This window comes from Peromyscus maniculatus, chromosome 8 (genome assembly GCF_049852395.1).
Source record: "Peromyscus maniculatus bairdii isolate BWxNUB_F1_BW_parent chromosome 8, HU_Pman_BW_mat_3.1, whole genome shotgun sequence".
Lineage (NCBI taxonomy): Eukaryota > Metazoa > Chordata > Mammalia > Rodentia > Cricetidae > Peromyscus > Peromyscus maniculatus.
The window spans coordinates 103,873,567-103,895,054 of NC_134859.1; the positions used below are offsets into that span (position 1 = coordinate 103,873,567).

General features: G+C 51.6%; 1 protein-coding gene across 1 annotated transcript in view; it reads right to left on the reverse strand.

Annotated features, from left to right (window-relative positions):
• Positions 1-6,700: 6,700 nt before the first annotated feature.
• Srp68 (signal recognition particle 68) overlaps positions 6,701-21,488 on the reverse strand; it is a 30,536-nt gene continuing 15,748 nt past the window's right edge. The window contains exons 9-16 of the mRNA XM_006993656.4: positions 17,967-18,065; positions 16,680-16,744; positions 12,691-12,847; positions 11,530-11,624; positions 10,604-10,733; positions 8,645-8,720; positions 8,216-8,268; positions 6,701-7,475 (exon numbers count right to left, since the gene is read on the reverse strand). Of these exons, the coding sequence (XP_006993718.1) occupies positions 7,248-7,475; positions 8,216-8,268; positions 8,645-8,720; positions 10,604-10,733; positions 11,530-11,624; positions 12,691-12,847; positions 16,680-16,744; positions 17,967-18,065 (903 nt within the window). The 3' untranslated portion in view covers positions 6,701-7,247. The remainder of the gene's footprint in view (positions 7,476-8,215; positions 8,269-8,644; positions 8,721-10,603; positions 10,734-11,529; positions 11,625-12,690; positions 12,848-16,679; positions 16,745-17,966; positions 18,066-21,488) is intronic.

Genomic DNA, 21,488 nt, shown 5'->3' on the forward strand with positions numbered 1-21,488 from the left:
TGTCCCGGTCAGGCCCGGCCCGCGCATGCCCCAGTGCCCGCCCCGACGTGCACAGCGAGCTCCTGCACAACCAGTCTGGGAGGAGAGGGCACAACCCAGGGGCGGGGCGCCCGCGCGACTCCCACGGAGGTTTGGACTTGTTACACCCACACGCCCAGCTAAAGAGCAGCGATCACACCCAGGTGGGGAAGTGACCGGCCGGGGAAACAGACCGACAGAACTCATATGTAGGCGCTGGCTCAGCGGGTCCTAGAGCTGGGGTTAGCTAACACCTGGGCCCCTTGCACAGAGGTCCGCTATCAGCCGGGCCCCCACCCATGGCTCGGCCTGCCAGGAGAGGTGGGGCCACCCGGGGCCTTGCTCTATCTCCCACGGGGCAGCTGGGAGACATTCACACCAGGCAACTCATTTGATTTCATTTTCTTTTCAATTTGAGATGGGCTCTTGCTATGTAGCCCAAGCTGGCAATCCACCTTTGTGCCTCAGCCCCCAAGTGCTGTGACTACGGGTGTGAGCCACCATAACTGCCTGCATCTGATATTTTTTTAAATGTAGGTGCCACCCAGCTCGTTCCCCATGGGCCCCTACAGCTCCATGCACGATCAGGACCCTCAGAAGATTCAAATGCTAGCTTCAGAGAGGCCAGACTACCTACCCACTGCACCCCTTCTTGGACCACTACCAGAATTGGTCAGCCCTGCAGCTAAGCCTTGGCAGAGGTCACTGGACAATCCATGGCACCCTGGTTGTTTTTCCGTCCAGTTTCCTGGTAGAAAGGCCACTGAGTGGCCCTTGTGGTTCCTACCAAGTCAGCCTGACTGTTGCATGGTCACACTGATTTAGTGGCGTTTTCCTCCCATCAAGTGCCAAGTCAACTCCTATTTCTAGCAGGGCCTCAGGGCACCGGGAGAGGCCCAACCATCTTTTGGCCCCATCTCACTGAGAAGCTACTGAATTTGGCCACTGACCTAGGGAGGAAGATTCAGTCTTCTGTTCCTGAAGAGGCTGGCAGTAGCAATGAGGGGTGAAGAAGGCCACGGGAGGAAACGAGGTGGGCCTAGGCACCACATGATTAGTGAGATAGCACCAGAGGAGCAAACCCACTCGGCCTCCATCCCCCACTTTAATTCCTGTGACAATTTCCTTCTGAACACTAATATCCCTGCCTGCAATCAGCTTGTCTCACCAGGGACCATTTAAGTGACTGCATGGCCCAAAGGTCCACGCTAACTACCACCTTTCTCCTGGACCTGTGTCCACACAGCTGTCTTCCCCTTTGAGACAGGGCCCTTCCCAGGAGGTAGTGGCCGTGGGAGGTGGGGTGGGGTGGTTGGAGGTGCCCAGATGGCAGCCGGTCTGTGCCACAGTGCTTCCACTCCGCCGCGGAAGCCCTCCAGGCAACAGATGAGCACTGTGGGGCCAACGTGTGCACCAAGGCTCAAGGGCTAATTGACTCACTGCAAGAAAAAACAGGAGCTGACTCCCTTGATGTGACTGTCAGATCAAATCAGATCAGCTCCAGCTGAGGGCTGGCCAGGGCAGGCAGGAAGACTCCAAGCTCTGACGTGAACTGTCGCAGCAGAGGGTTCCTACTCAGATGGCAGAGCATTGGTCCCAAGAGTAAACCATAGGAGAAAGGACAGGGACATGGAGAGAGCTGTGACTCTGTGTCGCTGTCTCTATGGAGACCTGCAATGTTGCACAGTAGTATGTCACCAGCCTTGTGCTTGCTGAGCATTTGAACATTCCTAAACCGAACCATGTACAAAATCAATCTCTCTCTCTCTTTCTCTCTCTCCTTCTCTCTCTCTCTCTCTCTCTCTCTCTCTCTCTCTCTCTCTCTCTCTCTCTCTCTCTCTCTCTCTCTCTCTGTGTAACAGTCCTAGCTGTCCTGGATCTCACTCTGTAGCCCAGGCTGGCCTCAAACTCAGAGACATCCTCCTGCCTCTGCCACCCAAGTGCTGGGATTAAAGGCGTGTGCTACCATGTTTCAATGAGATTTTGAGTATATTAAGTTAATATATTAACACTCCCCCCTCCCTTTTTTTATTTGGCTTTCACTGCTGGGGACGAAGTTCAGTTAATGGAGTGGCAGCCTAGCTAGCATTCGGGACGCCTTGGGCTCAATATCCAGCGCTGCATGAACCCAGAGTGTCGACTTGAAATCTGACACTAGAGTGACAGAGGCAGGAAGATCAGTAGTTCAAGGTCACCCATGTCTTAAAAATGAATAATAGGGGCTGGAGAGATGGCTGAGCAGTTAAGAGCACTGGCTGCTCTCCCAGAGGACCCGGGTTAAATCCCCAGCACCCACATGGTGGCTCACAGCTGTCTGTGACTCCATTTCCAGGGGATCTGACACTTTTTTCTGCCCTGAGCACGCCCACAAAACACTCACATAACATTTTAAAAATAAAATTTTAAATAAATAAATATGTGGCTTCTAGAAAACTTGGTAATACAGGTGAGGCTTGCCATCTGTGGCTCATGTTGGAATTCTCTGGGATACAGGTGGGTGTGTGGACAGTGCTTGCTACCCCAACACTTGAGAGAAGGATCAGGGGTTCAAGGTCATCTTCAGCTCTGCAACAACTTCGAAGCCAGCCAGGCCTCCATGAGACCACCACACAACAAAAAATTCTATGACACAAGCCAGGCATGGTGACGCGCCCTATAATTCTATCATTCAGGAGGCACAGGGAAAAGGATTGATTCGGAGTTTGAGGCCAAGCTGGGCTATGTAGCAAGTTCCAGGTCAGCCTGGGCTTCATGCCAAGACCCTCTCTAAAACAGAGAAAGAAACAAAAACAAAAGACTTAGTAGCAGCTGGCGGTGGTGGCTCACACCTTTAGTCCCAGCACTCTGGAGGCAGAGCCAGGTGGATCTCTGAGTTCGAGGCCAGCCTGGGCTACAGAGTGAGTTCCAAGACAGACTCTAAAGCTATACAGAGAAACCCTGTCATGAAAAAACAAACAAACAAACAAACAAACAAACAACTCAGTAGCTTAGCTCTGAGCTACCAGCTGGACAGGGTGGGCCCCAGGTGTCCTCCTCCTCCCCGTGGGACACGGTTTCTGGTCCTCTCTGTCCCTTGCTCTGTTCCCTCCTCTGTGCATTCAGAGGTCTGAAATCAGCTGAATGCCCCAGTCCCTGTGACTTTAGTGGTGCTGTGTTCATACCCCTCAGTCTGCAAGCCCCTCCAGGCTGAGCTGGGCAGCTCAGGGGAAGCCACAGGGCCTGTGGGGTCTAAGGGCTGAGCAGACTGGGAAGCACAGAGGCCAGCTGAGCACAAGTGCAGCCTGCCCCTAGTGGGGCCAAGATGCCAGGACTCAAGACTCCTCCAGCTCAAGGGCCTCATCCCTGGAGCAGATGGTGGCAATTCTCTTTTCCCCGGAAGTAGGAAGTGGCCCTTGGTTTGCACAGAATCTGCTCTTTGACCCTTGGGCAACCTGAATGACTTCCTTCCATTACGCTCTTTGCCCCAGTGAGGAACAGAGGAGCTGTCCACCAACTGGGCCTAGAGAGGCCAGCCAGCTAGGTGGGGGAGTCGGGAGAAGCCTCCTTCCATCTGTCAGACGTCAGATGCAAAAGGCTGGGCCCCAGGAATCCACAGGGCTCTCTGGGGGAGGTTCTTTTGGCAGTGTGGCTGATAAAACGGAATGCCAGAGGAAGGTCTGGCTGGAGAGGAACAAAAGGTGGTACAGCCCGTGTGACTGTGGCGACCCTAGGACTGTGCGGAGGGCGCACGTTCTCTTGTTCTCTTCCTTCCGGGCTTTCTACACCAACCAACTAGACGCGGCATTTCAAAACCACCCAGGGCACCCAGGACAGTAACCCACGGTGGAAGGAGAGAAGGACCCTTGAAAGTTGTCCTGACCTCCACACCCACACCACAGCAAGTGTATACTCCTCCCCCGATGAATGGGTCCTTTAAATGTGTCATTTGAGATTATTTCTGGAACCCACACCTAGTTAACAACCCCCCTGTGGACATTTGCAGAGCCTTTCCTGTGTGCGCACGGATGTCAGGGATGAGGCCTCCCGTGCACACTGGACAGCTGGGCTTCCAGCCTGCCCACGGGTGCCCTGACCACAGCTGCTTCATGTCCCAGGCTCTGCAGGTCTGGCAGCCACCGTGCAAGCGTGTCTAAGGCTGAAAGGACAGCAGGTTAGATGGTTCCAATTGGTGCTGTCAGGACACAGGCGGCTTCCAATTTATTCTCATGCTTTGGAGCATCGATAAATTCTACAGCTAAATCTGCTTTCCATCTCCTCTGTAGCAACAACCGTCTTCAAAATAAAAATACATAAATCAGAAGCAGCACATATCTTTGCTATCTTTGGGTATTTTCTTAGCCCTCTGAATGTGCGCAGCTTTCAGGGCTGTGGACAGCAAGGGGCTGCTTGGAGTCCTGTGATCAACTGGCTTTTCTGTGTAATTAATGGTGTACGGTCCCGACAGATGACAGTGAGCAGGGACCTTCGCTCCTGGGTGGAGCCAGCACCCCAGCATGTAGAAGAAGGGCTTCCTGCGGTCCAGGTCTACTGTGGGACAAGGGTTGCTTGGCCATTGAAGGCTGTCACTTCACTACCTGGGTAAGAGGCTCAGTTGCTACCAGGGAAAGGATGCTGGAGTCAAGCCTGGCAAGCTACAATCCCACTCTAAGCGTGGGTTCCAAAAATTTACTCTTGACATGAAGAACGGGCAAGAGATAGACACCAAGTGAGGGCATGGTGGAAAAGACACTGGAGTTTCCAAAGGCCTTCTGTACCACCTGTCCCTTCCCAGCAGTACCCTCGCCAGCCTCCCTGTGTCCCATCAGGTGGAACCCATCAGACAAGGAAGCAGATGAGTGTTAAAACAGGAGTGGAACCAGGTGGAAAACAGGTGGTGGTGGCGGCGGCGGCGGCGGCGGCGGCGGCGGCGGCGGCGGCGGCGGCGGCGGCGGCGATGGCGATGGCGGCACACGCCTTTAATTCCAGCACTCGGGAGGCAGAGGCAGGCAGATCTCTGTGAATTCAAGGCCAGCCTGGGCTACAGAGCGAGATCCAGGACAGGCTCCAAAGCTACACAGAGGAACTCTGTCTTGAAAAAAACAACAACAGAAACATAAAAGACAAAAAACAGGCGTGGCTTCTCCCTGGAGTGCCCTCTCAGTCAGGAAGACAGCAGACAGACAGGGACAGGAGCCACCACAGAACAGGGCCCACCTCCTGAGCCTAAGGACTGTGACTCAGGCCCCCCGAATGTCCATGAATCCTGCCAGTATCAAAGAATTTGTGAGCTGGAGACCTCAGCTCTGACCCCTGCCAAGTCTATTTCCTTATGTAAATACATTGTGTGTGTCCCAAATGCAATGTTCTACATCATTATGTCATGGTCAGCATGAGGCTGACAATGGCCAGTGCTCCCAGGGCGTTGAAGGCAGAGACACTTGGGAGGAGTGGATGGCCAGGAGGAAGAAACATTGAACAATCTTGAAGAGCCCAATCAGAATGACGTGCGCCTCTATCCCTGCCATTCGAAGTGTGGACCCCATGGGGCTGTGCTGGAGAAAAGGAGGAGCTGTAGGGTGAGAACGAGACAGAGCCCCCTTCCTAGGAAGACGAGGAAGACCTGGAGGGAGCCTCTCTAACCCAGCCCCTCATGGTGCTTGGACACTGGTTCAAGGTGGGCTGGAGGCTTCACGCACAGTAGGCCTGGGGCAGAGAATAAGGCAAAGGGGCAGAGATGATGTATGCAGGGAGGAGCAGAGCCACAGCCATGGCCTGCGCTGCTGCAGCACTGAGGAGGAGGAGGAGGAGAAGGAGGAGGAGGAGGAGGGGAGCTCCAGTGTGTGGACCTGGGTTCCATCACCAATTCCAAAAGAAAAGGAGATAACTTGGCCCTCAGCCCGTCAGGGACATGGACCAGAGCCTTCGGCACCAAACCCAGCTGTCAACCTGCTGCAGTCAGCCATCATGCTCATCTTCAGAGCCAGGGAAGCAGGAAGGAAAGCAGAGGAAGAGGAAACTCATAAGCAGATGGTGAAACTTGAAAACAAAAACCTAAGTCCCAGGACAGCCCAAATCATATGCAATACACAGCTTTGAGGCTCCTTGATGCCTAAGCAATTCCCAAGGGAGAAGACAGCCACCTATGAGAGTCCCAGGCTAGCCCAGCAGGTCTTCTATAATACTTTCCAAATCCTTCCACCCTGGTATGCATGCTGGGATACCCTCAAGAATGTAGTCAAACCCTCAGTTTTCAGGCTGCCCTCACCACATCCGGCCTGTTCCAGTCTGAACCATAATGGAGCCAACCTTTCATTCCTGGTGAACGTCCCCTCCCAACACATACACAGTGGAACAAAGAACCTATGCTTTCCAAAGGGACTTGAGAGGTAGTGGTGCATTTCAGGTTTATTCTTTCTTACATTGCTTGTTGGGATGTCCGTTACTGATGCTGTAACAGAAACTAAAGAGAAAAGTATGTCCAAAGAAAACAGCCACGGGGCGAGAAGGGAAGCGATGAGGCTGTGATGGCGTCCAAACTTACAGGTGGGGACTCGGAAAGCAGTGCGTCCAGCACACAACTGTGCCAGCCACCCCTGGCCGCCAGCAAGGCAGGATGCGCTTGCTCTGGTGGCCACTCAACCAGGTCCCTTAGGGCTGGATGGGCGTGAGGGAAGACATGTAAAGAACGGGCACAGCCTCCATTATCTTTACCTTTTAATAGAAGATTTGGTTTCGCGGTTTCCGAGTGTAACATAGTTAAAAATAGAGCGCTCTGCTTGTTCTCGGAGGAGGGGAAGGCTGACCATGACTCTGGGGGACACCGCCCATGTTTCAGTCACTGACACACTTGAGGGGATTCTGGATGCTCACAGAAAGGCGGAGTTCGTTTCAAATCCATGGGACCGAGGACACATGACAAACACTCCCAAGCCCCTCCCAATAATGTGTGTGGAACCCCCAAACACATTATTGACCAAAAGTGATCGATCAGCCATGGCTTACAAGGGCCAGGACAGCAGCAGTCCCCAGGAGGCACAGGGGGCAGAGAGACCCCGACTCTGGGCCCAGATGATGATCGGTTATGAAAGTAAGTCACGAACACACAAGATGTAGGGACGCAGGGCTGAGGGTGCTGAGCTCTGCCCGCCCCCGGGCCATTGGAGACCTGGATTTAATGACATGGAACTCGCTGGGTCTGTCTCACAATACAGAGTAAGTCAGGACCTCCCTGCCCCCGACGAAGAGCCTGGTTAGCTCCTGAATCCAAAGATGCCCTTGATGTATCCTGTGAGGCCACTCTTGGTCTTCTGCTCCAGCTTGTCCTCCAGCGGGGGGAAGGCCACGTGGTTGAGGGCCAGGTCAAAGAAGAGGGGCTTGCAAGGGATGGGCTGGAAGCCTGGTGGGAAGTGCACCAGGCTGGCTTGCTTGGTGACAAGGGAAGGGTCCAGGCAAAAGGTCTCAAACCGCTCCACCAGAGGCTGGAAGACAGATCAAGACGTCCGTCAGAAGGCCCACAGCGGACGTTTGCTGTGCTGGGCATGCAGCCTGCACGTGTTTTCTCTCAGCCCTCAGTTTGTGTGCGCCCATGTGGACACATGCCTGAGGGCTTACACAGCGTGTTCCTTCCTAACTCACCTTTTATTATTATTATTATTGCTCCCTTTTTGTGTGTATGAATGTTTTATCTGAATACGTGTACGTGTGTGTGGTGCCTGCAGAAGTCAGAGGAGGCCTTGGCTGCCCTGGAACTGGAGTTAGGGAGGGTTCTATGCCATCACATGGGTGCTAGAAATCAAACCCGGACCCCCTGCAAGAGCAACAAGTGCTCTTAACCGCTAAGCCATCTCTCCAGTCACATGTTCCCAACTTTTTTGTTTGCTTGCTTTTGTTTTTTTTGAGACAGGGTTTCTCTGTGTAGTTTTGGTGTCTGTCCTGGATCTCGCTCTGTAGACCAGGCTGGCCTCGAACTCCCAGAGATCCGCCTGGCTCTGCCTCTCAAGTGCTGGGACTGAAAGCGTGCGCCACCTGGCTATGTTCCCAACTTTTATTAGTTACTAACACTGGAGTCAAGACTGTTCCCCACTTCCCTAGGGATATGGACAACTAACAAGGCATCTGAGTCACTTGTGGGTGTCTGGGCAAGAAAAGGGAAGAAACGGGGTGCCTAGACCCAGGGGCAGAGTGGTCCCCTAGTCCTCAAATGCACAAGTTGCCTTACCTTATTGTCTTTGACTTGAGAGGAGGGCTCTGTTTGATGGGAGTCATTTGCATCTGGAAATTTCACAGGGTTCAGTAAGAACAGGGACTCTGCACATTCTTGTCACAATAAGGCTTTTTACCACTGTGGCAAGCATGGCTCTATATTCCAAGTAAGGCGAGGTCCGTAGGGACAGAGAGAGAGTGAGGCTTCCCTCCCAGATGAAGAAGTGGTATAAACAGTGGTAAGGCCCAGATCCACTGTGGTCAACCCAGAGGAGCTAAGGAGACCGGACAGTGACCGGGCTTCTCAAATCCCTCTGCACAGTCAGTCCCTCCTGTGGTGGACGGCAAGGCGGTAACAGCAACCTTATAGAGATTAACCCAAACAAGGCTTTTCACGGTAAAACAGAGGTGGAGGGCGTGGAAGAAGACCGGGGAGGAGGCTTACCCAGGATGGCTGCAGCCTGCAGCGAGCACTTCTCTGAGCGCACTTGAGTGATGAGCTCTTGCACATCAGGCAGGTCCTGCAGTAGCAGAGAACACACGCTCACTACCAGCAGGCCAGGCGGAGCAGCAAGCCACATGAACCCGCGTTAGGTGAGCCCACTGGGGTTTTGAGAGACATTCTAGACTTGAAAAAAAAAGATAGCTGGGTGGTGGTGGCGCACACCTTTAATCCCAGCACTCGGGAGGCAGAGGCAGGTGGATCTCTGTGAGTTCGAGGCCAGCCTGGGCTACAGAGTGAGTTCTATGATCCTGTTTCAAAAAAACAAAAAAAGGTCTTTTTAAAAAAATGTCTCTACTATAAAAAACCAATACATGCTGGGCCTGGTGGCTAATGCCTATAATCGTAGAGGCAAGGAGAACCAGGAGTTCAAGGTCAGCCTCAGCCACACAGTGAGCTTCTCTCAAGTGGGAAAGGCTGGCAGGGCTCAAGCACCAGTGCCCGAAAGAGCGTCACCTCTCTGCCTGTCACACTCTAACTGCAGCCCATGCCCGACACCCGCAGAGCACACAGTGCTAATGTAACCTTCAGGAGCACCCTGGGGGGCTGCCCTGGACTTCCCTTTGCCAAATGAGAGCCCCTGAAGCATGGCAAGGGCAAATGCTGGGCCAGCCACACCCCCAAGAGCAAAACTGGGTGCAGAGTCAAGGCCTCAGCCACCTCATCCCTCTGCAGCTGCTCTCCTCTCCTTAGAGACAAGGGTCTCATTACGGGCCTCGGGGCTGGCCAGACTCATGGTGCTCCTCCTGCCTCAGCCCTCCCAGTGCTGTGACTACATATGGATGCCACGATGCCAGTCTGCTGCCTCGAACATACAGAGATCTGCCCGGATCCCCCCCCATTTCTACCATGCTCCTATGGCCATGCTCTCCCCCCCCCCCCCCCCCCCCCGACTCCTCTCAACTACTACTGGCCTCTGAATGCTCTCACGGGTGCTGAGGACTCCGGAACCCGGCACTCTGAGCGATGCTCTGCCACTGAACTCAGCTGTTTCCACAAATGGACTACCATGAGCCACTGTGGTTGCAACAATTCACATGCTTTCTGGAGGTCAAAGCCGGGCCTCTCTGGGGCATGGCCACTGTGCACACACAGCAGTGGCTCTGTGCTGGCCGTGACCATACCAGTAACACCCACCTGCCTCTAAACAGGCTCTATTTACAGAACATGGCTTCCTCTGCATAGCCAGTTATTGCTTATTTAACTTTTTAGGGTCTAAGTAGCCCTGTTGGTCTAGAACTCATTATGCAGCCCAGGCTGGCCTGGAGCTCAAGATCCTCCTGCCTCCACGGCCTGAATGCTGGGGGAGCAGGGTTTAAGGGCTGGAGCCTGAATCTCTCCAGGCGGCTAGTCCTAAGCAGATTCTATGCAGGAAGGTCTCAGCAGGGTCACAGCTTGACTTCAGAACCACTGTGGAGCTTCAAAAACTCCAGTGTCCACTCCCAGATCGCACACCAGTCAAAGCAGACACTCTGATGAGGACATGTCAATGTTCTGACATTTTGCCATGTGATTTCCATGAGTAGCCAACCTGAGAACAATACATGGCTTGCTTCCTTTGAAGCAGAAAAGTGGCTTTTCTATCTCTGGAGTTGGGCTTTTGCTATGTAGTCAAGGCTGACTCTGAGCTTGCTTTGAAGCCTAGACTAGCTTCAAACTCCTAATCCTGCAGCCTCAGCCTCTGCAGAGCAAGGTTTACAGGTTTGTCCCACCACAGCTGGATAAAATGGCTTTCTCTGTCACAGCTAAATCCTCTTCAGGCCCAGAGCAGGTTAGGTCAGACAGAGATGACTCAGGATGATGGGAGGGGAAGGGCTTCCTCAGAAGCTGCCAGCTGCTGTCCCCTCACAGTCCCTGTATCGCTCAGTAACGCTTGGAAACAAGGAGAGGTCACCAGCTCACCTTCAGGCTGTTCTTGAAGGCTCCCCCATCGGCGCTAACTTCATTTGCATACTTCAGAACTCTGTCATACAGGACCAGGGCTTCGCTCCACTTCTTCACCAGCACATAGGACTGAGCAATGAAGAAACACCTGAGGGGAAAGAGCCACAGCGTTCTGAAGCAACAGTTGCCTGACACCAAGGCTGTCCCTGCCGCCAGGATTAACGTGAATCTGGAAACAGGATTCTGAACTCTGGATTGCGGCCTGGGAAACCCCACCCTAGCCCTCAGCACACTTCCGCAGTGCGTGTACCCAGCAACCTGGGCTTTGCAGCTCCAACACAGCCGTCTCTCACTGGCTGACTGCATCCAACCTAAACCCTCACGCACCACTGTGCACATCACATGTCTAAGCCACAACTATTTACTTATCCCTAATCATCTCTTTTCAAAACACCAAACAAAACTCTACAGGGCCCAACAGAACCTTAGTGTTGCCCCGCCACAACAGACGGGACCACGCGAGCAAAGGCCCAAGGGCAGCAGAGGCATGAACGACGGGAGCATGCGCACTCTGCTCCGCCATCTGCCAGGTCCCTGGCCTTGCTGACAGCCCACTTTCGAGTGAGCCACACCTTGCCTCATCTCAGAACTGAGGTGCCCAGCTTCATCCTGCTCAGCTCAGGCTCCCTGAACCGGCTGCTCTGGTCTGCCAACACACTTTCCAATGCTTGAGTCTTTCGGTGCTCTCAATGGAGGGAAGAAGTAAGAGAAGGAAACCCCAAAGTCTATCAGAAATGTAGATGAGGAACTCTGGAAACTACTGCTGCCATCTCTGCTGAGGCTTCCTGTAACACTGAGCACCCTCTGCACAGCAAGGCAGCATCGTGACAGCCAATGACTGCTGGGACACACTGCAGAGCCCTGCTCACCCAGAAGGCCAGTACCTGTATGCTTTGAACACCAGGGTCTTGAGGCCTATCTCCTTCTGGAAGGTTCTGTCCTCTTCTAAGCCAGGAAGCTGCAGCAATTCCAGCAGATTCTGTACAACAGATGCAACAAGAAAATCCATGAGGAGAGGCCTCAGAGTGATCTTGTCAGAAGACCTTTTAGAACAGATAAGGGCAGAGAAAGAGAGTCTACACTCAAAATAATGGGAAGCCAGCACAATGGGACCTGGCAGTGACTGCCCTGTCCCCCCTGTGGTCCCCACACCAAAAGTACATTTGTCCTTTACCACTCAGCTCCTCACCAACCCTCAGACTCGTGGACCACACGGCCTGGAAAACCAGACTTTAGATTGGTGTGTGTGCATGCATACACCTACATGTATGTACATGTGTGTGCACATGGAGGACAGAGGTCAGCATCAGGTATCTTTCTCAACTCTTCTTCTTGAGACAGGGTCTCTATCATGTAGCCCTGGCTGTCCTGGAACTCACTATGTAGGTAGCCCAGGCTGGCCTCTAACAGATCCGCCTGCCTCTGCCTCCCAAGTGCTGGGATTAAAGGCCCAGTGCCATCTTTTTTTTTATGACTTATTTTTATTTATGTGCATGTGTGTTTGTGTATGCCACCTCGGCAGGTGCCCAAAGAAACCAGAAGAGGGCGTCAGATCCCCAGGAACCGCAGCTACAAGAGACTGTGAGCTGACTTGAGTTCTGGGGACCAAACTCAGGTTCTTTGAAGAGGAGCAAAGATGAGGGGCTGGAGAGACCGGAGGACCTTGAACTCAATGCACAGCTTGCATGGGCATCTCAAGTGTTGGGACCCAGGTCTGACTCACCAGGCCCGGCTTCGTGTAGCAAGCTTTACTAACTGACCAACCTGCAGCAGGCGCCCCAGTATGGATTCCGTCCCCAATGCTCACACACCTATCTTGGGGTGTCTCACACGGGGGAGCACTCAATGAGTGCCTGTGGGTGCATTTATCAACACCTTAACGTGCCTGAACTATGGAGCACCAGGCTTCAGAATTACTCCCACGCCTTTCTCTATCCTCCACTCAGCTACTGGTCCCTCCTGGCTCTCCACAGCCCTTCACTCCCCAAATCATCCTGTGTTCAACATGGCAGAGGGCAGGCTACCTTCCCAGGCTCAAGGGTTACCTGCAGAATGATGTCATAGAGCCGGATCAGGTCCTGAGGCCTGGGAGAGCGTTTGCTGTCATCTTCCGGCTGCTGCTGCAGCAGGGCCCTGTGCAGGCCTTTCGCCATGTTCTCATTCCGCCTGATGGCTGTGGACAGCTTGATGTAGGTCAGGTAGCTGCAAGGTACCACATGCAGCTCAGGTTACACTCAAGGAAGCTGATGTTCTGGGAGAGTACTGCAGTGACCGGCCCGGGGCAGTGGGGGTGAAGGGTCATACAGCAGGCTATCTGGCCCTTCACACCCTTTCCCAAGGCCACGGAGCTCCCGGTTCCAGAGGATATCGCTAGTCTTGAGGAAGCAGCTGCCGGGCTCATGGCACAGGACAGTGTGCTGACGCCATGTGGTCCCACTCACACTAGTCACAGGGGCTGCTCTGAGAGGCTGACCCGGATGAGAAGTGAGAAAGCATGGTGGACACAGCCGAGAGGAGCATGTGCAGAGGGTGGCTACGGCTACCTGGACACAGAGTGACCAAGTGCTGCGAAGGATGTTAAAATCACTGAAAAAGTTAATTTTGAGAGACAGATGAGAGGTTATGAGAGAAATTTTCCAAAAAGTAGCTATTATACACAAGCAGGCACAGATCTCATGAAATTATAGGTTGTAATTTCATGAAAATACAAAAGCTACCTGAGTCCTGACTAATCATTTTTGCCCCAAAGCTGCAAGGGCTTCACTGTCCCACGTGCCCTCAGCCTGGGAGGAGCTGAGGGTTCAGAGGTCCTGCTCCAGGTCAGGAGGTCAGCTCAACTCTGACTCTGGGGCTCTCCACACAGGTGCGGAGCTCTCCAGGAGCCTCTTTCTCTTCAGGCTGATTAAACAGATAACATCTATGGGCCAACCCTGTTTGATATACCAGGGACCTGAGTCATCTGACAGTCAACTTGACATTCATAAATACCAAACCCCCAAGAATGGAGATCAAGTGTGACAAGGAGAAGTGTGTGTGTGTGTGTGTGTGTGTGTGTGTGTGTGTGTGTGTGTGTGTGTGTGTGTGTGGTGGCAGCTAGGGGCCTAAGGTATGCATGCTAGGCAAACACCTTGTCACTGAGTTGCACCCTACTCTGGGCCTCCAGTAGTGAATGTTTGAGAAGCATCCATTGTTTTCAAGAGTCTCTCAATAAACTCCAACTTTGCTGAAATAAAACAAACAAAAGCCAAAAGCAGGGAAAGAGGGCCGAAGACGGAGGAGACATTCACCGTCTAAGTTACAAGCAGTGGGCAAGAAACTTAAGATTTTCAAGGTCAATGCAAAGGAAAGTTGGGTGAGAAGTAGAATTTTCTCAAGCAATACATTTCTCTTCGGTGTTTTTTTTTGTTTTGTTTTGTTTTTGTTTTTTGGGTTGTTTTTTTTTTTTCCCCAGACAGGGTTTCTCTGTGTAGCTTTGTGCCTTTCCTGGAACTCACTTGGCCCAGGCTGGCCTCGAACTCACAGAGATCCGCCTGGCTTTGCCTCCCGAGTGCTGGGATTAAAGGAGTGCGCCACCACCACCAGGCTGTTTTTGTTTTTTGTTTTTTTTAAAGATTTATTTATTATGTATACAGCATATATGACTACAGGCCAGAAGAGGGCATCAGATCTCATTACAGATGGTTGTGAGCCACCATGTGGTTGCTGGGAATTGAACTCAGGACCTCTGGAAGAGCAGTCAGTGCTCTTAACCTCTGAGCCATCTCTCCAGCCCCGTTTTTGTTTTTTTCAAGATACTCTTTCTCCTTTTTCTCTGAGATGAAACAGTAAGGCTTCATGTGCTCAACTACTAGCGAGATCTGAGGGCCCAACATCTTTTTAAAATACATCAAAAAACCCCTAAAGTGAACAAGGTATTTTAAGAGAGGAGAGAGAAAAATGAAGCTGACAGGGAATTTAACACGTACGTAAAGGGCAAAAGGGGCAGCACACTGGCTCAGGCCTGCAGTCCCCGCACCCGGGGGCTGAGACTGATGGACTGCTGGAAGTCAGGGGCAAGGCTGGGCGACAGACAGAGACTGTCTCTAACACCAAATAAACAGGCGAGTGGAAGAAAAGCAGCAGTCCAGCACACTAGCAGTTTACGGCACAGCCCCGGCCAGGGCACATGTGTGCTGCACAGCAGCAGCAAATACACAGTGCAACAGAAAAGGCCACAAGAGCACAGACGGGTGGCCAACGACCAACTGCACAGGGCAAAGCCAGCCAGACTCTGGCCTGACACAGTGTTGCAGGTGGAATAAGCTGAGCTGAAACTATTAAAATGTGAAAGTGACAACTTAAGATGCTCAGAACAGTGAAGAGGTCGGGAGAGGGAAGGGAGTGAGCTGGAGGTCACAAGCAGCTCGAGTTACTGGCTCAGGCTGGGTGTGGTGGTTCATGACTGAAATTCCACCATGCTGAAGACCGAGGCAGGAGGATTTGTTATGTCTAAAGAAGCTCCGATTGATGCTAGGCATCCATCTTAGTACCCGCCAGCTGTCTGTCTCTGACTCCAGTCCCTGGAAGATGAGTTCCCAGTAACCCTGACTCGGTGACTCCCCTGCCCAAAATGCACAGCCACGGCTATCTACTTCTATGAGTGCCCTTTTCTTTTCTATCTTCTGTAACTTGCTTATAGATATCCAAAGATTGTTTTGAGTTGCCTAAACCACTTAATTTGGCAGAACAGAAGAGGTTTTGCTTGCTTGCATAGACATTGAAGGTCTTTCTGTGGTTTTCCCTTTTAAAAGTCCTTCCCCACACCCCTCCTTCACAGCAATCTCAAATTTGGCTCAGAGACGGTTTGTCCTGCTCTCATCTAACAAATCTTTTAATTATAATTGGATTGAGTCTATGGTCTTTTCTCAGGAGTCACAAACTCCATAACAGAGTCCCAAGAGTTTGAGGCTAGCCTAGGCTACCAGTGAGATCCTGCACAAAAACAAAACAAAACAAAAACAACAAAACCACAACACACACACACACACACACACACAGCAATGGATCAGCTGGTGAAGGTGCTTGCCACACAAACCTGGACCCCTGAGTTTCTTCCTGGAACCCACATGAAGGTGGAGGGGAGAACTGACCTCACAAAGCTGTCCTCTGACCTTACATGCAGGAACCCCGACATACTCATCATGCACATACACACTAAAAAAAAAGGGAAAACACAAAACCCAAAAGCCCACCCACTGCCCACAGCTGTAAACAAAACCAAGCAAACAAGGTCCAAACTAAACAGCAGCCAAGAGCTACTAGCTGAAGTGCTCTCTCTTGGGCAGCAGAGACACCAGTGCCGAACAAGACAGAGACGTGTATGCAAACTAATGAAACTTTCTATATAAAGCAAGAAAGCTGGGCGGCGGTGGCGTACACCTTTAATCCCAGCACCCAGGAGGCAGAGGCAAGTGGATCTCTTGAGTCCGAGGTCAGCCTGGTCTACAGAGCAAGTTCCAGGACAGCTAGGGCTACACAGAGAAACCCTGTCTCAAAAATAACAACAACAAAAAACATACCTATAGGCACTGGTATGGTTTATTACATATTTACATATTAAGAAATGATAAAATGGGCCAGGCTTGGTGGTGCAATCCTTGCATTCCAGCACTCAGAAGACAGAGGCAGGTGGATTTCTATGAGTTCAAGGCCAGCCTGGTCTACACAGTGAGTTCCAGGATATCATGGCTATGCAGAGACCCTGTCTCAAAAAAAAAAGAAAAAAAAGGGGAGGGGGAGATAAGAAGGCTCTGGAGCTAAGATCTCCAGTTAGGAGCACTGGCTGCTCCTGCAGAGGACAGGGGTTTGATTCCCAGCACCCATACTGAAACTCACAACCATCTATAACCTCAGTTCCAGTGGATCCGATGCCCTCTCCTGGCCTCCACAGGCACAGGGACATATGTGATGCACAGATAGACATGTAGGTACCCATACACATAAAATTGAAACTCTAAGTTGATATAAACGCACACAGAAGTAAGCTGACCCTCACCTGTGCAGGTACTGGAGATTAGATACTTTCCCCGACTCTCCATCAAGGGTATAGTCTCTCTGTTTCTGAAAAGGTAAAGAAGGTAAAAGGTAAAACTCTCGGCCTCGGCTCTCAGTTCTCTTCCACTACCGTGGTCCATAAAGTTCGCTGCACAGACCCACAGTTTCTTCCAAGTGTCACGCCCTCAGAAACCAAGACCTAATAACATTACAAAATGACAAGATTACCCAGTTGCCACTGACATCCAAAACCTAGCCTTGAGTGACAGAATGCTGAGCAACAGCCAGTTGAGGGTTCCTGTCCTCTGTTCCCATTGTTTATCCCAACACTCCAATCAGAGAGTCTCGCCAAGTGTGGGCACACCCCCCCCCCTTGCAATCCTAGCTGACCAGGAGACTGAGAAAGGAAGAGCCTAAGTTTGTCTATAGTCAGGGAAACTTAATGAGCTCTTCCTCAAACTTTGAAAAACCAACAAAATCCCCCAAGATGTGCCTAGCACGCACAAGGCCCTGGTTCAGCGTACAGAACCCTGAGTCAGACCACGGCAGCACTGTGGACCTGTTTTAGATCCTAAGTCTACCATTCCTGGTCTACCCTGTGCTGTCTGCCACAGCTGAGGAAGAGCCCCAGAGCCATCCATGTCCGTAACCTCCAGTGTAGAAGAGACTGCAGGTGTGAATATTCAAGTGTTTTTCAATTACCAAACTGGCAATCCTCCAGCCTCTGTCTGCAGAATGTTACAATTACAGGTGTGCACCACCTCACCTTTATGGCCATCTCTGTATAAGTTAAAATACCATTTAAGGAGAGGTGGAAACCAGTCATGGCTACCAACCTCTGCAAGCCCAGCTCTCCAAAGGCTAAGGCAGGGAGCATGAGTTGGCGTCCATCTTGGGCTACATAACTAGATTCTGCTTTAACAAAACGCCGCCAAGTGGATTCATCAACAGGGCAGGCGACAGTATAAGGGAGGACCAGAGTGTGGTGACACAGAGGCAGAATTGTTCTTCAGTTTCAATCCAGATGCCTCAGGGGATCACACCATTAGAAAAGGGGAGCACCGCACACCAGGAGTGCTCCTGGAGACAAGAGGCCGAAACTGTGGGATGACCACTATGGAGAACAGGCCATGAGAATGAAGCCATAAACCTGACGGAGCCCAGAGGCCTCGGGTACTAAAAAGCTGATGACATCTACAAACACCCCAAAGGCCAGGAGAGTGCTACACAGACCCTGGGAAACCGCCCCCCCCCAGGACAGGACAGACTAGGGAGGATGCAGTCGCACCTGATCAGGCTTGAGCTCTTCCCTCACGGCCTGGAGGGCGTCTCGGCACTCGCTGAGCATGGACTCGAACAGACGTTCCTTTGTTTCTTCACTTTCAGCCTAGACGGACGGACGGACGGAATGCAGCAAAGGCTGTTTTGAGCAAACTGGAGGAGGGCGCAGTAGTGACCTGACCCTCCCACCACACTTACCCTTTTGCCTGGCCCAAGACAGCCTTAAAGTTTTATTTTATTTTAAGTTATGTATATATGTGCTTGTCTACGTATGTCCAGGAGTACAGGTGCCCATGGAGGCCAAAAGGCATCATCAGATCCCCTGGAGCTAGAGTTGTGAGCCACTCAACACATGTGCTAGGAACTGAACCTGGGTCCTCCGAGAGAACAACTGATCCAGCCCTCGTGGATCCCTTTACATGTCACTATGCAAACGATGCTGCATCCATCATACACTACAACGGGAACTAGATTGAAAAAGTGAACACACGGAAGAAAGCCATGTCTGGGCATCATCTCAAGCCGCCAGGGCCCTGGTGCTGAGTGTCCCCCTATCACGGAACTCAGCTCCAACAACTCTACCTCTGCTGAAGGCCATCACCTAGTGCCCCGGGCAGACCCCTTACAGACCCCCTTACAGACCCCCTTACAGGCCCCCTTAGGATGCTGCTTTCTCCTACCGAAGGACAACATACCACAAGTTTCTTCTCTTTTCTCTTGTCAAGCTGTTGCGTGTCAACAGAACTGTCTTTTTTTGTTTGTTTGTTTGTTTTGTTTTTTTGTTTTTGTGAGACAGGGTTTCTCTGTGTAGTTTTGTACCTTTCCTGGAACTCACTTTGTAGACCAGGCTGGCCTCGAACTCACAGAGATCCACCTGCCTCTGCCTCCCAAGTGCTGGGATTAAAGGCGTGCGCCACCGCCGCCCGGCCAGAACTGTCCTTTTACTGCTACAACTCCTTCCCAGATGAGGACATCCACTGCTCCACTGGTCCCAGTGACCAACAGATGGACAACTCCACTGTCCACTCTGGAGAACAATGAGTTTACTTACAGAGCAATGGGTGAGGAGCTACAAGCAGGAATGGGTGACCTTAGCGCTCCCACACTAGAAGGTCTGTGCCCAATAGGGGTAAGCCTCCTCCAAACCTGTGCAGATGGAGTCCCTCCTCAGCCTCTGCCCAGGCCCCGTGCTATGAGGGCAGACTGCATATAACTGGTTGGAAAGGGTGGCTGGATACTCAGGGGAGGGTGCTATGACCCTACTGGCACCCTCCTTCTATGAGGAAATGTGGACAGTCAACAAGCCCAGCTATGACAATCTTTTGTGAGCAGCCCCGGCCAAACTCCTGAATACGATGTCAATATGGCTCAGAGGATAGGTCTGTAAAATACCTTTACAAATAGGAGCCAATTTGCAGTTTGATTTCTCTTAGATTCAAGCAAGAAATAGACATTACTAATCAATATCCAACCAAAAAGAGATTTCTCCTAAATATCAGACTAAGTTGTTTTCTCTAGACATTCTGTGTCCAATGTCATATGTGGCCAACTCAGAGAACAACTTTTGGGCACGGATGGTTGACAAGAATGAGGTGCCAATCTCTGTACAAGTACTGGGCGTCACCCTCCGCTACACTGCTTGGATAAATGACAAAATGAGTCATGAACTGAATGCCTGCCACACCACGTTATCCGTCCGAAAGAATCTGACTGAGCAGGGGACAAAAGGCAGAAAGCAGACAGACCCGTGCTACTGGCAGACCCACTGAGAGAAAGCAGCAGCATTCCACGGCTATGTTTGACTTTCCAGAACTAACAGCCAACCTGAGAAAACATCAACATTCAACCGACCTCTCAGGAAGCCCAGGAGCCCGCCCAGAAGGCCCACTCTTGTAAGAGATGAAGGAGCTTAGAGGAAGCTCTCTGAAGAACGCTAATGTTTTCCCTACTTTCTGGGGCAAAGAAATCTCCTCTATAAATTGCCCAATCTAAACCAAACAGACCCTTCCACTTACAAGGCACTTGACTTTCCTGTCCCTCACTAACTTGGGACAAATCAGGGCCATGGCATCCTGTAACCTGAGGGCAAACAAGGCCCCATCAGCTTGTTCCCACATCAGGCAGCGCCTGCAGCCAACAGAAGTGCGGGATGGACATGTGCTCTAGCCACACTCTGCCGTGCACTGGGCAGCAGCATGTGCCGCCGTGGGACTAAGTGTCTGTGGTCATTTAAATGCAGCAATCCAAATACGTCACAGCACTGTCTGTCCACTGCAACCCCAGAGAAGATCCCTCATAATCATCTAACCAAATTCTGACTAATATTCTATTTTTTTTTTCCTTTGAGACAGGGTTTCTCTGTAGCCCTGGCTGTCCTGGAACTCGTTGTGTAGATCAGACTGTCCTCAAACTCAGAGATCTGCCTGCCTCTGCCTCTTAAGTGTTGAGATTAAAGGCGTGCGCTATCATCACTGGGCTCTGACTAATTTTTCACTGTAAGATTTCTGTGCAGCTCTGACAACTGAGTAAGATAGGTGAATACCCGTAACATCACTTAAGGACTCAGTCGACCACAGCAGACTGAGCCCTAGCACCAGTCTGAACCCACACTATCTTACAAACCCACAGCACTCCTTTCAGATGGGTAGGACTAAGCTGTCTGGCAACGGGCAATAAATGAGGCTCTGCCTTCCTTCCTTTGGTAGGAAATGTCCAAACTTAGAAAGCAGAGGATGCCAGAATGCTAACCCTCTTCCCTGCCTTCAACGGCAGTCAGATTTCCCGCGGCCCTCACATACTGTAAGTTTCACCGAGGGTTTTATGACGATACTCCACAGTGAAGGAAAAGGCGTGTCTGAAGGGAAGGGTTCTGTTGGTTGTTTTCCATGTGCTGCTCACACTGCTCAGTGACTCAGAGACCACCAAGTATCTGAGAACTTGCCATGAATCTTCCTGCCCAGGGCAAACCGTCTCCAAACAGGAAGTCTTGATATAAATATACAGTTTACACTTATTCTAGAACCTGTACTCGATGCCAAGATGACTCCCGAGAGGAGACACGCCTCTCAACATGCAGAGACAGGACTCCTTCTCCACATCCCAGGCGGCCACATCTGCTGCAGAAGCAGCAGGGTTAGTTCTAAACACAAAGGGCAAACTCTCCGCATAAGGATGTGTGGCTTGGCTGGACCCTGTCCCCAGGTGTGCCCGTGGTACAGGGTCTGAAGCCCAGAAGTGAGGAGCTTCCTACTGGTCTCCACCAATCAATTCTAGACCTGCTTTAGGAAGCTCCGAACATTAAGGGTGTACTTCAGGCTCTCTTCTCAAGGGGTGCCTCCAGGCCAGGGGCTGTGAAGACACTGGCTGCAGTGTCTCCTGCTAACCCAGGGATTCCTGGGCTGTTTTCACTTGTGGATAAAAATTGTTGGAAGCTAGTGCTGTGTGACTAAGAGACACACAAAGCAAGCCTAGCCACATTCCCACCACACCCACAGGAGAACCAGGGGATAGGAAGGAAGCCTCACCCAGC